The sequence below is a fragment of the Myzus persicae genome, unplaced genomic scaffold (assembly GCF_001856785.1).
Source record: "Myzus persicae strain clone G006 unplaced genomic scaffold, MPER_G0061.0, whole genome shotgun sequence".
In the NCBI taxonomy this organism is placed as follows: Eukaryota; Metazoa; Arthropoda; class Insecta; order Hemiptera; family Aphididae; genus Myzus; species Myzus persicae.
This window is the reverse complement of record NW_019104190.1, coordinates 7471-23435: the sequence shown is the minus strand read 5'-3', so window position 1 is coordinate 23435 and position 15965 is coordinate 7471. Positions and strand designations below refer to the sequence as shown.

Below are 15965 nucleotides of genomic sequence, written 5' to 3'. Positions count from 1 at the left end.
GTACACATTACACATACCTACTCAAAACAATAATTAAATAAATATTGAAAAAATATAGCTCTTTAAACTTCACAAAAATGGCAAAATGTCTCGAAGCGTTTCATTTCGAGGCTTCGGGCACTTATAACTGTAATACATATTAAATAATAAATAACAATGCTGTTGGTAATAACTAATAAGGTACTATAAGGTATAGAAAATAATATTAAGTCATCTAATATCTACTTAGGTATCTGTGTAACCATGTTATAAACGAAAGTGGAAATATATAAATATATAAGTACCAAGTGTCCCCCAAGGATTTACCCATTGCGATATCTCCTGATATCATAAATATGTTTTTTTATTACGCTCACCGAGACAAGGACTATATTTATTTTATTTTTTAATTTAATTACATTTTTTTTTGGCAAAAATTGTTAAAAAATTAATTTTTTATTTTTAAAACAATTAAAGATATCCATTTTGTAGAGTTTATTTTTCTGAAAATGTTGACCTTTCAACGTTCTATTTTCATTATTTTCATGTTTCTTAATAATTTTCGGTATAATTGCAGTTTAGTTCCTACGCGATTTTTTCAACACAAAATCGTAAACTTAGGAAGAATACCCGGGTATATTTATATACAGGCGCGGACTGGCTGGGATGCTGGGATGCTACAGCATCCCTTGCCCTAAAATATATTTGCCCCTATCGGTATAAATGTGCCCACCTAAAATTAATCTGAATTTTTAAGGAGAAGGTTAAAATTCTTTGATAAAATCGTAGGTAGATGTAGATCTATTATTTATGTAATAACTAATAAGTAATAACTATAACAATCATAAAGAAAAAAGAATACATTTAAAGTAGGTAGCCAATAAGAAAATAGGTAAATTAGTTTGAGCAGCTTTTTATATACATTAAATATACTTTCTTAATTTATTATTAACACAATCTTTATAAGAGGAACTTAGCTCTAATTGTTATGGGGCGGTGGTTGGGGAGGGGGGGCAAAAATTAATCACAATTTACTGACCCTTAAGTTTGCCGTTGCTTAACCTTGCATTGCTGTTGTAATTTGGCACCTATTTACATTTTTAACGTATTTACAATATTTTATTAAAACAAAAGAAAATGTTTAAATATTTTATAAATAACCTATTATTTAAAATTTGTTTTATTTGCCCTTTAAATTATGTAGCATCCCGCGCCCTTTTTACCAGTCCGCGCCTGTAAATATTTATATATATACCACCTTGACACAAACAAAACAAACCAAAACCAATAGCTAAAATGCAGACTGGGTAAACATTTTGTACATACATTTCAGACAGTGGTTTAATCCCACAATGTAAACTGAAAATTCAAAAAATAAATTTAAAAATAACATTATGCTTATTTTATATGTACTATATGGAGTTTGAAAAAAGATATGTTTTTTTGTAGCACTCTTCTACACAACTCAACCGAATAAACAACAATGAATAAATGAACTAATACAAAAAAGAAATATGATATGACGATATTCAAGAATGCGCGGGAGACTACTGATTAAAGACGATCGATTTAGAAATGTTTATGATTGGTCGATGAATTTTGCCTTCGATCATTAATTTGTAAACAAGCAACTGTTATCAGATAACCGGTGTAGATAACAAAAGAAATTATTAACTTTTAACATGCAAAATGGCAAAATAAGGAATAAGGATTTTACAAACCACCGAAGTAAACAAATTGTTTATTCGTAATTCGGTTGTTTTTTAAATTGCATGGTCAATATGAAATCATATTTTGTGTTATCGCTACTCTTCTGTGCGAATTTCTTGAACATACATTTATGTCAGGTAAGCACGCTAAATAAAAAAATAGATCAACGATCACGTATGAAGTGTCACACCCAAATTTTTTTATAGGGTAATCATTCGAATAATTGGGCAGTTCTGGTCGACACATCAAGATTTTGGTTCAATTACAGGCATGTAGCAAACGTTTTGTCCATTTACAGAAGTGTCAAACGGCTTGGTATACCGGACAGGTATGAAATGTGTTCATGACAAATTCATATTACAGTAGAACCTCGATTATCCGAACCTCCGTTATACGAACCCTCTATTATCCGAACTATAATTAGCGTATCCGAACGTTCTGTTATCCGAACATGAAAATTCGTATCCGGCCGGTCGGATCGGAAAACTATCGTTTTTGCCTTTTTGGATTATTATTAGTACAGGTTATGTATTTTACGTGCGTCAATCATTAGTAGATAACCAAAACGCAACAGGCTTATCTAAAAAATATAATACATACATATGTAAATAAAATAAATGTTATGTACCTATTTCTTATAATGTATGATAATGTTTTTGATAATGTAATTTATGTATGTAATTCTAATAAAATATTAATAACAATAATAAATATTTAATTATAAAAATAGTAAATAGTTAATACATACGTAATTCTAAATTTTTTTTTTAAATTTCCAATATCCGAACTTTTGCGTATCCGAACTAGGTGCGGTCCCAATTAGTTCGGATAATCGAGGTTCTACTGTATTTGATTTTGGTTCTAATAATATGCGTTTAGTCAGATAATATTAATGGTTGCTGATGACATGGCCTGTAACCCTCGCAATCCCAGTCCTGCCACTGTATTCAATAATGCTGATCAACAGCTCAATGTTTATGGAGACGATGTTGAAGTCGATTTTAGAGGCTATGAGGTAAATTTTTTTTTTCACTTTTATTCTTATTAATTTGTTTTTATTACAAACTTTTGAATATTTAGGTAACAGTTGAAAACTTTGTACGTTTATTAACGGGTCGGTTACCTCCTGATACACCTCGTTCAAAACAGTTGCTTACTGATGAAGGTAGCAACATCTTAATATACCTTACTGGCCATGGCGGTGATGGATTTTTAAAGTTTCAAGATTCTGAAGAAGTTACTAGCCAAGAGTTAGCCGATGCTCTTGAACAAATGTGGCAGAAAAGAAGGTAATTAAAAATCGGCTGTGTCCATTGTCATTCAATATCTTTATAAAAAGTGTTATTTATTCTCAGATACCATGAAATATTCTTTATGATTGATACTTGTCAAGCTTCATCGATGTATGAAAAATTTTACTCACCTAACATCCTTGCAATGGCTAGTAGTTTAGTGGGTGAAGACTCTCTTTCGGTAAGAGATTTATGCATGATATGCATCTGTATTATATTTTATTTTTACGGAAAGAATTTTAAAAAATAAAATATTTTATATTTCAGCATCATGTAGATCCAGCGATTGGAGTATACATAATTGATCGTTACACATTTTATGCATTGAAATTTTTAGAGAATGTTAAACTGAAGAGTCGTATTAGCATGAAGAGTTTTGTAAGTTTTTATTTTGTACAAAGCATATTTATAACAGTTTTTAGTTGTGCTACTGCTTATAAATCATTATTTCAAGCTGGTACCAAATGACTTGTGTATAAACTGAAAGGCATTTTTTTATTGTTTAGTGAGTCTGATAAATAATAGTAGGTAATCTTCTAAGATTTGTAGTAAATGATTTATACTATTATTTACAAATTAATTTAAATAGATAATACCTACCTACATATTTTTTAAATTGATCATATCCACTCTCAATAATACTTGACATTTTTATGACATAGTAATAAGTAATAATTATTGTTAATTTTATTTTCCAGCTGGGTGTTTGTCCTAAACAAGATTGTATTTCAACAGTGGGAGTAAGAATTGACTTATTTCACAGAGACCTCGCAAAAGTTCCAATCACTGACTTTTTTGGATCCGTTAGACCAGTCGAATTAACATGTGACTTTTTAGATATTTCAAATACACCATTATAGAAAATAATTGTAAACATTGTCATGTGTAAAATTATTTTTACTTGTATTTAACTTGTATATAACTTCAAATGTTTTGTCCAATATTTGTGAACAGGTTATTTCATACCATTTTATATATTGCTAAATCATGTTATAAATACTTTATTTTTTTTTTTTATATAAAATATTTATACTTTCAATTGTCTACAGCGAGAAAATTAAATGAATATACAATTTCTGATCTCATAATAATAACTGTTTTTTTTTTTACAAACACTAATAAGTAATAATATTAAACTGTAAATTATAAACATACAGGTAAATTACTTGATAAACCAATTACGTTGTCCATATTTTGCGGGTGGCCGTTCTTCTTCTTTAAAGTCTTTAAGACCAACTGGCAAATCACCAAACACTTGTGGTTCCTCAACGGGAGGTTTAGGACGATTTCCAGTGTAGACACGAGCTTTACAAAAGAATCCGTGCTCTGGTCGCTCTATGCCCATTTTTTCAAACACACACTTGTCATACACCGCTTGTGTCTTACGACATGGTTCAAAGTCCATGCGACTACTAGATTTGTCGATACAGTTACTATAAATTTGAAATTCATCAAAACAATTGCCTTTCAGCTTTCTAAAGAATTCAAGTGCACAGCTAGTGACTGCCTTGCCCTCGTTCAAGCATTTACGTGGATCTTTAGTTTCTTGCTTGCACATCATAAACTCATCATTTACTTCCAAGCAATATTTTCCTAAATACAGTGAACACACAAAATACAATTATCCACTCCTAATAATAATATGGTAGACATATTAAGTATAGTTTCAATAGTAATAAAAAAATTACCAATATGATGAGCAGCGGCACGGAGGCCCGGCGAGCTGATGGGCACTTCTTCCACTGTCAATTCTTCGTAAGTCGGCAACTCGTGGTCGTTAGTTACAACCATATTTCCGAATATAATCGAACAACGCTAGGACAAATTATTTAATATAATTATTCAAAATAATAGAAATTGGAAAATATAATATCATGTTCTTATCAAATACCTTTGAACGGGATCGGACAATTTAGACAGGGGTTCCAAACGTTTGTACGTCAGCTGTTTTCGGATTTCTCACCACAGGGCACAGAATAATAAATTCGTATATTAAAATACGTACGTAAGGACGTTAAATGTAAATTATCAAAGAGAATGGACTTTTCCTCCTTGGTTTGGTCTGTGCTCGAAACAATTTTTTATTCGCTCCCGTGTTCGTTAATTATAATATTGTAAAGTAAACTGTAAAATGTAAACAGTGAAAACGATACATTTTTTTGTTTTATCAAATACTTACACGTTTTTTAAAAATACGTTTTGTAAAACCATTTCACTATTCATTCAGTATTCACATCGATGTTGTCTGGGATTGCCATTGCTTCTGTTTGATATGTGAATCGTGAGAGTCCATTATAATATTATCTACTCCCCCATATACCGGCACAATTATAGGTACCACCCGAATCGTGATGGAAGATGTGGAAGTTCCGTTTAAGGATCTTCTTGAACATAAACATCCGGAAGTGTACGAGTATATAAAGAATGCCATGCGAATGCTACAGCGGCAACAGAATTTGTTGGCTAAGATAAAGAATAGCAATTCAATCGACTTCAAGGTAAAATACTGAATCAATGTTGTGTGTCACACACTTCTCAATCCCAAATAGAAGTACCTCTTTAGTATTCTTAATTATAACTATTCAACTGTAATTTTTTCCAAACAGAAATCAAACATTAAAACTGAAGTACTTGACCAAAAGGCAGAAATAGTCAATTGTTCAAAAACCATTAAAAAAGACGAACTAGAAGTTAAAAATCTTCCAAATAAAAATGCTGATGGTGTTGCAGATAATGTAAGCATATTTTTCATTTGCTGTTAACATTTAAGAAAGTTAATGAATTAAACACAGAACGAATGTTTCTATCATAAACATTTGAGTTCACAGAGCTTATATAAAATAAATATAATATGGGTTTATACACGTCGAGGAGGAAATATATTAATATTAATGTATGGCAAGAAAATATTAGTGATTTATAATAACACTTCACACTTGAGATGTATTATTTATAAATGCTTATGTCGAGGGAAACATTTTTACCCTATGTCAGCCAAACTAATATAAGAAGTACTTTTGACTCCCATAACTTGTCTCAGTGAAATTCTAATCTGGTGAATCATTTATATGCACTAATTGATTGACAATTTTGCTTCATACTACCATTTAATTTATCACTGACAGGATGTAACAGTCACCACACTATCACTTCTGATTTTTGTGGCATACCTTAGTAGACTTCACTTGGTGAACTCTTTTCTTGTTATGACATCATAAAAAGCATTTTTTTTTACCTGAACTTAACATAACCCTTTTTTATGAATATTTTATACTTGAGGCCAATTGATGATTGTTTTTCAACAGTTTATACTTTCCAGGCTAATTTTATATCTTATCTCATAAGTAAGGCCTTGATTTTTATGTAAATGAATATTGTTCTACAAATTCCCTAGATTTATTTTGATTCAAAATATTGACGTTTTGTATTGTGAGATTTTATGGTTACATTTAAAAAAAAAATATATATTTTATGTTATCTAGTTAAAAGAATATTTGCATAAAACTCGGTGGGCAGCAACAAAATTTTGGGCTATTCAATTTTAACTATCTTTAAAAAATTTTGTTAACTCATAAAAATAACACGGTAGTATGGAACTCTTTGTTGTGTTTTTACAGGGTATCGTTTAGAAAAGATTAGTGTACCTTAAATAGCAATGAACCATTAAAAAAAAATTTGTAAGTGGGCTGGTAAAGGACAAAAAACTCGGTGGGCCAAATTCGTCCAATCTGGTTTGTGTTCATAAGTATTATGCCTATTATTTAAATACCTGTATTATTTAAAATGTAACCCCATAATTATTTTTGATAATCCTAATTTTTCTTCAAATTATATTTTTAAAGAAAGATACTGTAGCTGTTTACTAGGTGGTTAATGTGTAAAAAAAATCCTTGCCATACATTAATTTGTTAATTATTTAATATCTATTGTAGAAAAGTAGTTAATTATTCTTACTACTATAGATTGAAATGTTGGAAAATGTTGAAAAATCCGAAAATCTAGAAGTTGATAACCCAAGAAAAATAAAATCTGAAATTATTAAAGAAGAAGGAGAATGTAGTGAAGACGAAGAAAAATCTAAAGATTCAAAACAAGTCAATCAGTATAGTTTGGGAGAAAGCCGGTTTATATTAGAAGAAACAACTGGAATGTATTATGATCAAGTGACTGGTTATTATTATAATTTAGTAAGTTTAATTTATTTTACCACCAACGTTAGTTATATTATAATATTATATGTTCAAGTATTATGCAACCATAGAATAGTTTTATTTAAGATCATATAGCATTATAGCTACTATGTATGAGTATGCATTTTCTATTTGAAACAATTCTCTGGCCTAGACAAACACATTGCACTTGATAATATACTTGTTCCTTATATACCTTAAAGATTAATGTGGTTAAACCTTATCCAACATCAAAATGTGAATTTGTAATTACAATTTTTAAATAATTAATTAGTTAAAATTATATTTAAAAATCTGAATTAAGTTAAAATGTTAAATTTGAATAAAAAAATGTAACTCAAGTGAATCTACCGTGTAGTACAACAAGTAAATTGTATATAAGTATAAATACACAACATATAAATATACAATAAAAATAAAACATGTAAGACAGATTTAATTAAAAATTACAGAGTGGGAAGAAAGGCTATCCAATGATAGAACCCCACCAATATAAGTTTTAAACTTGTAGTGTTATTGTTTAGAGATAAGTTGTCATTTTATATGAAGTTGAAGTACTGATATCTATTATTTTGATTCCTATTGAAGTCCGTAATTAGTGCATTTTAAAGTCTACAATTTAGCAGTTACAGTTCACATAGCGTGATAGGTGGTTTAAATTACAAAAAAAATTGACTTAACATACATGACCATACAATGAATTAACTGATTAGTAATTGTATATCATGGAAAATAATTTAACTCTTTCAGTAAAAGTTCATTTAAAAAAAATGGATCTCGTTAAAAAAATAACTAAGTTATTTAACTTTAACTTTGAAAAAATTTAATAAATAGTTATTTGCATTTTAAATTTATATATGAAAATTGAAAGTGCCCAAGACCGAGATTTTTTTTATTACATATCAGTGACTTACTCATGGATGTGAGATGTATTGCTGGATATACATGTACATATTGAGCATCTAATTCAGATGGATTAGTAATCCTAGTAATTCAAATAATTGTATAAATTGTAAAACATTAAAATTAAATTTAAAAAAATGTTTTTTCAAGATCTGAGTCTTATATGAGTGTTATTAATTACAGGATAATGGATTATTTTATGATGGAAACCAAGGGTGTTATTATTACTTTGATGTAATAGCACAAAAATATAGATTATATTCCCAGGTGCATTCAGATACAGCTCAATTACCTTCAAATGAGCTCAATGTAAAGAAACAAAAACATACCCAAGACACAGTTGAAAGTATTAGTGAGGTTAGTGATTCAGATAATTCTGAAGATAGTGGTAATTTAATTATTAAGGAAGACACCGAAGAAGATACTGAAGCAAATGAAAAAGAAATTAAAGATACTATCAAACAAACTATTGAAAAGAAACCTAATGAATGTCAAGAAGTGAAAGAAGAATTAAGTGTGGAAAATGAGGCTATTAAAGATGAAAAGGAAGAAGTCAAACCTGAAGATTGTCCTTCTCCACCTTCTACTTGTGAAGTAATTATATATTTTATGTTAGACATTTAGAAATTGTTTAAAAGTTGTGTTTCTTGTTATAATTTCAGATTTTAGACAAGCGTTATTTGAATTTATTGCAATATACAAAGTTATTGCCAGCACCTAAGAATATAGTTCACAAATTAACACCTGATGGGGTAAACCTTACCGGTAAGCCATTTGAAAAATTGGCAAAACAATTAACTTACGTAATTTGCAGAGTAAAGCAAAACAATATGCACAAATAAGAAATTGGTACACAATCAAGCATCAAGTAACTGCAATTGAATCAGAAATTATTCAGTATGATAATCTAGTTTGGGATCGAATTGAACAATACCTGTGTCAAAATAAGAGAGATGACAAAAATTCCAATTGGAAATCATACAAAGAAGTTAAAGCTAACCTTTCAGATACACAAACTAAATTGATTAAATCAAGTAAATAATACAGTTTTACCTAGTTCTAAATTGAATAGTATTTTTATATTGGGAAATATTTTTAGTCTTTGTATTAATTTAAAATATCTGTTTTGAATTATTATAGAAGTTGTTGGATGGCCTCCGTGTATTCGTATTATAATAACTGAATCCAAAGCATGTAATTCATTGGTTGGTAAGCTATTTTTAATTACATGTCCTGGTGGCACAATAGGGCGTTCGACAAATAGAGATGTAGTAGTACCTGACGATAATGTTAGCAAGGTTAATAATCATAATTTATTTTTCACATTATAAATAAATAATAATGCTATTGAGAATAAAATATTTTTTATAGTTATTAAAGATTTTTTATTTTTATTTTAGTTACACGCAGAAATATCATTTATTGGTAATGTAAACAAAGTTGGTAGAGGTCATTATATTGTTAAAGACAAGGGTAGTACAAATGGCACATTTTTGGATGGTAAAAAACTTCCAAAGCACTCATCTTCAAGTGAACCTCGCCATTTAGTCCATGGCAGTGAACTAACTGTAGGTGACACCAAATTTTTGTGTCATATTCATGATGGCATGGAAACTTGTAATTTGTGTGAACCTGGTATACAAGCTCCTCCACCAGAAGAAAGTAAGTAAATTGTATTTAATTTTATATTATTGAATAATATTGATATTAGATAATTGCAAATTAATTGTTTTTATAGAACAAATAATTACAGTATTTTTTAAAATGGGAAAGACTTAGTAAATATGGGGTTTTACTATGGTTGGGTCTGAAATACTTTTATTCTGATATCCAGTAAACTGATTTTTTTACCAATATATTACCAATCGGCTCGCTTATTTTGAGAATCTTAACTACATTTACTTGATATCTTTAAATGAAACATTTATTGTATTATCATTTAAATAAATTACCTAAATTAATGTAGGTAATTAATCTGTTAATATTAAATGCATTCATAAACGCAATTTGGAGTGACTATACAATTTTTTTAGGCTCACATAAATATTTATTTATTATTTACCTACTAAAAGTCGATATACAATTGAGATTTATATTAAATATGTTAGTACAGTTTATCTATTTAACATTTTTTAAATTAAAATTAAATAAATAAGTACCATAAAAGTGAATGTTAAAAACAATTTGAATATTGTTTTAAGGTGTTAAAAATGTTGTACCTCCAAAACGTAAATTTGATGACGAACTAAAAAGTTTAAAAGAAAAATATGGATTACTTGGCTGTGAACCACCTGACGCTGTATTGCCAAAAGGATATAAAGATAGAGCTGATAAAAGAAGAAAAACTGTTGGATCTCAAAATGCAAATGAGAAAACTGAAGTAGCTTGTGTAACACAGTGAGTTTTTATAATTTTCAAAGTTAATTAAAAAATTAATTGAATAAATTCTACTTAGGCTATTTTATTATAAATATTTCTAGAAAATTCAAAGTTTTATCATGTTTGGTTCTAATAAGTGAAATTGTGAAATTATTGATGAGAAAAATCTAATATGAAAAATAAATATATTCATTAAGCTGACATAATATATATATATATATTTCACAACTCATTTTCAACTATTAAATTTAATTTCAATCATAAACTCAGCCAAAATTCTTCATTCTTCAATTAATAATTAAATATTTTATATTTGTAAAACATCAATAATAATATTTATTTTATCTATTTAAGACCAATTCCTACAAAAAACAAAGGTTTCAAATTATTAGAAAATATGGGTTGGACACCAGGAAAGTCGTTGGGATCTAGTAATTCTGGAATTAAAGAACCTGTAAGTATTATAAAATAAAATAAAATTTATTGTGTATACACATATTTAAACATCATTAATTTAAATATCATGTATGTTACTGACAATGATGATATTTTATGGATGATAAATTTTCACTTGATAAATAAATAACTCTTTTAGCATCTTTTAGTCCATGTTAAATAATTTCAGTTTTTAACATTGATGTTTATTTGTAATCAATGTTGTAACTCTCAAATGCACTTATTAATTAGGTTATTTTTTCACTATCTACACCTTTGTTATTGTCAATAATGATTTTTCAAATCATATATTATACATTTTAACATAAATGAATCCATGCTTTTACCAATTGAATGTACGTATTCCAGTATGTAAAAATTTCCAGAAAAATTATCTACTGAATAATATTTACAGCTGAAAAGGTAAAGATTGTTCTCATTTGACACTCTTTAATCTCAAAAAAGTCTCAATAATTTGTAAATATAATCTTTAAGCATACTTAAAAATTCCAAAAATCAGATTTTAAATAACTGCATCATCAAAGAAAAAAGGAAATTTGTATATTTGTCGAATTACTCTATATACATGCAAATTGTAATTTTGATTTTAATTATCACATTTATTTATATATTACATCTGCTACAATCAAAGATAATGATAATATTAATTTATAAATTTAAATTTATATTTCTTTGAAGTTTAATTCACTTAATAATGTTATATGATACGACTGAATGGGAGTGTCATGATCCCTAATCATCTCCCTTGGATACGCCACTTGTGAATGCAAAGATAAATATGAAACTAAATAATGTATACTTTCCGATAGAAAATATACTAGGCGGCGACTGGCATTCGTTCGGCAGAACGCATCTCCCTCATAACGACAGGTAGTGACTAATGGAAAAGGAAAACAAATCTCATATAAAAAATTTAATTGATTTTAAATTAAAATTTCCTTGGATCTATTAGTTGATCTTAATAATGCCTAACCAATCTCAATAATATTTTAAGTTCCTTCAACTTTGATTTCTTTGACTGATTATTGTTTTTAATTACAAGGCATTAGTACTTTCCTGAAAAATCGGGCATTGTTATTATTATTACATGTTAACAATGACTGATTTTAATATTTTATGGTTACGTACTTACCTATTATAGAGTAGTTTATTGAAAAGTATAAATTTGCATACTTCTAATACCTACATAATATTCTATTATTAATACATATTAAAGACAATGCTAATGAATATTGTACATCCAGAAGTTGTAAACACAATTTAAGATGTTAAACCTTTCTTGAATGTGGTTTATGGTCTAGACTTACAGAAATGTTTCTCATATAAAATATTCAGTTTCAGTACATTTGTAATTAGTTATATATAAAATGCTTTTGTTCACTCCTTAAGCAAACATTTATTCATAAGACCCTTAATCCATTTGTAGTTTCTCAGTTAACTTCTTTGTTATAATAATATTATAAATGTATATGTCCTAATGACCTGCTTATTTATTTGATTGATTAAACTATGAATTCGGAATGTAAAGATTACTTAAAAGTAATGAACTTCTTACAGTATTATTTATCTCAATATATAATACCTAAATAATTAGTTACATACATGTCACTAGGGGGAATCAAGAAGTACTTTTACTACTCAGGAAATACTATATTAGAAAAAAACAAACTAAATAGCAATTTTTTTGTGGATAATTGTTTTTTGCTACCTCAGAATTTTGACTAATTGTTAAATATGTTTTTAAATTAAGAACAAATATTAAATTCATAATAATAAATTATCTACCATTTGTATAGTTATTTGTTTCAATATGAATTTAAATTATCATACTATATTATGCTCCTAAATAGAATAAATAATACCAAAAGTTATTTTATATTAATTTTATAATTTTGATATTGTGTTGCATTTTATTTTAAACAAGATTAAATACAGAGTATAAATATCTTCATTGTTTATCTATTTTTTAGGGCAAGCTTTGGAAGTTAATATTAGTAGTTTGTCTTTATGGTAACACATTTGAATAGTTAATATACATTGAAATTTGTATGCATTATATGCCATAACATAAATATATTCACTACATTTTTGTTTAGATTTCAATGGATGTCAGAGATAAAAAGATGGGACTTGGGTTTTCAACTAATTTTAGTCAACCTGAACAACCCGAGACAAATATTTTAATCAAACAATCAAAAATACGCTTTAACTTTGGTAATAAAAGTAATATGCCAATAAAAACGAATCGTATACATTTTACTGAAGGTAATGTTCAAAAAACTCATAAATATTAATATTTTATAAATGGTTATTTAAATTTGTACTTAATGTATTCCTAGTTAATCATTATTTTATGGGTATCTAGTATAACACATAGGCGTGCACAGCCTTCTGTTTCAGGTGTTTCTTTTATTTTTTCTGACCACCCTTCAAAACTCCCCTTAAAAAAAGTATAATAAGATAGACACAAAACATTGGCATAAAACTATAAAACCAGTTATGACAAATTGTATGATCAAATTGATAAAAAATTTCTATTTTCCAAAAAAGTGAGTTATTGGCTTTTCTTACAAGTACCTACTACCTGGTACCTACTGAAAAAAATACCAAACCTCAATTGTGGCTATACCCTTATAAGCCACACCCGTGTGCACGTCTATGTATGTACATTATTGTTGTGGTTGATCTTACTTTGAAGTTTATTTTCAGATGAAACATCAGAAGAAGAAAAATAGTGATTAAATTTTATGAAAATTAAAAATTATCATCTTGTCAACAAATATGATTATGGAAGGAAGTATTATTTCAACAATATAGATTATATATTATATTTTAAGTTGTTAGAAGATAATGCTAAAGATTATAACATACAGTTTTTAATTGATATTCCAAGTTCTCATCATATTATTGAAATGTTTAAAATGAATAGTTTTGTATATTTTTGTCATTGAAAGATAAATATGTAAGCAATAATATGTTATTTTTAAATTTATTTTACCAATAGGCAATATTAAATTAAAACTAATTTACCAATGTAATAATAATGTTCTTAGATTATTAAAAAATAAACACTAATAGCCAATAGGTAATTATGCTGTATTTTCTATTTAGTTTATATTATTTAAAATTGAAATACATTTTTTTTGAAATCATAAATTATAATGACTACTTTAGAATAAATTATATTTTTGCTTACCTCCATGTATATATATGAAAAATTATAATAAAAGTTAATATTTTGGTAATTGTCATAATATTTTTAAGTAATTTTAAAAACTGAAAATGAAAAAGAATTATCTAGATTATAATTGTAACAAGACTTTACATTTCAAAATTATCTCTTCAATATTTATTTATTTTATTTAATCCTCCTTGAAACAGAATTTCTATTAAAAATATATTTGAGAACTGTTAATACTTTGTGAGAACATTTATTTTATAATAAGAAAACTTATTTTAAAATATAAAACCTAGCATGCTATTTGATATTTGTCATATGCAAGGAAAATCTATGAATCATATATATAGTTTGAGTGGGAAGGTTTCTATGGTAACAGTAATACATTTTTTAAGCGTTAAGGCGGGTTTCCACTATACAAGTGAGCGCATACGTGCATACAAATCCTTAGCTGTGATGGGTTGTTTAGGTTAGGTTATCACACAATTATTCATGTTACCGTGTTGTTGGGCATAGCTGAACATTTTTTGTGTATATGGCACACGCAAGTAGTGGAAACCCGCCTTTACCCTAAGGCCTAAATGGTCAGAACAAAAAAGTTGTAGTCAGCCCAAAAACTTATTATTTTTTTTATATTTTGTTTACTTTTATGAACACTAGTTTATTGAAATGTGAATATTGAAGTGTAATAAATGAATAATGAAGATTTGAAGAAATGTGTTTTAAAATAAATTATTATATTAGGAATTTATCTTTGTTTTTATTAACTAATATGTATCAGAATTGTATATTTGTTATATTCAAGCAGGTTGTCTTACAATTACAATAAATCGGCCATCTCCCCAAGTATGTGGTCTACCAAAGAGCATAGTCTATTATAGTACAAATTACAGTATAGTATGCAGCCTGCCTACACATTATAAAAATAATAGATATTTAAATACTTAAGTGAATTTCAGGATTAGAATACAATTTATTTCATTTTAATAATAAAAAATAAATAAATTATAAAACAAATATCTATGAATTTTAGGAGTAAATAAAAGCTTTCATGGATTATCCACAAAATATAATTTCATATATCTTAAGAACGAATCAAAAATATTACCACTTTTATTCAAGCCTCGCCACCAATGCTCGGCTTAGGACCTATAGAATAAGTCTTCATTCGCAGCACACATTTTCTTAATAATTTCAATCTGAGAGGCCTCCAGAGACATTCAATTCTTTGTTTATCTACATCGGAACACAAAACATTAGAAGACCAAAAGTAGACTTTACCAATATTTATAATTAGGCAGTACATAAAACTACGGTAGACCGTATATTAAGAGATAGCTAATAAATCACTTACTTAGGTAATACCATAATTGTGTATTTTTACTTTTTAAGGTATACCTTATTACCTATTTAATGGTTTTAACTTAAGAGAGTAAAAGTCACAATACATGTTGACAAATTGCAGGAAAAAAATTAAATCTGAGTGGTTCTTAACTGGAGGCTTCTCTGGCTGTCTTCATGTATAATGACTGTCGACTGTGGTACACGGGTATAGTAGGTAGGTACCTATATTAGCATTATGCATACAGTTGTAGTCTGTAAGGTATCCCTGAATTTTTTTTTAATACCTCATGGAGGGGGGTAGCAAAAAAAAGTTGAGAACCACTTCTGTATTCGCTTAGGTGCAGTGGCGGTGTGTCAATGGCAATATAAGATATTAATTATTATTGTCATTTTTCTATTTAATATCAAACCAGCTTAAACAATTTAAAGTTTAATCCAGCTTTAGGGGGTAAGTAAATACTAATTATGTACCTACGTATTAATTTGTATTCAAGCAATTCAATTCATGTGTCAATATTTATAAATTATAATAAT

General features: G+C 27.7%; 3 protein-coding genes across 3 annotated transcripts; 2 read left to right on the top strand and 1 right to left on the bottom strand.

Annotated features, from left to right (window-relative positions):
* Positions 1-1751: 1751 nt before the first annotated feature.
* Positions 1752-3871, top strand: LOC111039788 (putative GPI-anchor transamidase). The gene is made up of 7 exons (XM_022323420.1): positions 1752-1826; positions 1896-2017; positions 2569-2704; positions 2770-2978; positions 3045-3162; positions 3249-3359; positions 3680-3871. The coding sequence occupies exons 1-7, from the start codon at positions 1752-1754 to the stop codon at positions 3839-3841; spliced, it is 933 nt and encodes a 310-aa protein (XP_022179112.1). The 3' UTR covers positions 3842-3871.
* Positions 3872-4061: 190 nt separating this feature from the next.
* Positions 4062-4867, bottom strand: LOC111039789 (NADH dehydrogenase [ubiquinone] 1 alpha subcomplex subunit 8). Its single transcript, XM_022323421.1, has 2 exons — positions 4670-4867; positions 4062-4574 (listed from the first exon to the last, which is right to left on the bottom strand). Exons 1-2 carry the CDS (start codon positions 4770-4772, stop codon positions 4144-4146), a joined length of 534 nt encoding a protein of 177 aa, XP_022179113.1. The 5' UTR covers positions 4773-4867; the 3' UTR covers positions 4062-4143.
* Positions 4868-4940: 73 nt separating this feature from the next.
* LOC111039787 (angiogenic factor with G patch and FHA domains 1) lies at positions 4941-13922 on the top strand. Its single transcript, XM_022323419.1, has 12 exons — positions 4941-5479; positions 5588-5716; positions 6944-7168; positions 8258-8668; positions 8737-8826; positions 8889-9108; positions 9215-9372; positions 9475-9736; positions 10276-10471; positions 10808-10907; positions 13006-13174; positions 13619-13922. The coding sequence occupies exons 1-12, from the start codon at positions 5333-5335 to the stop codon at positions 13642-13644; spliced, it is 2133 nt and encodes a 710-aa protein (XP_022179111.1). The 5' UTR covers positions 4941-5332; the 3' UTR covers positions 13645-13922.
* Positions 13923-15965: the final 2043 nt, after the last annotated feature.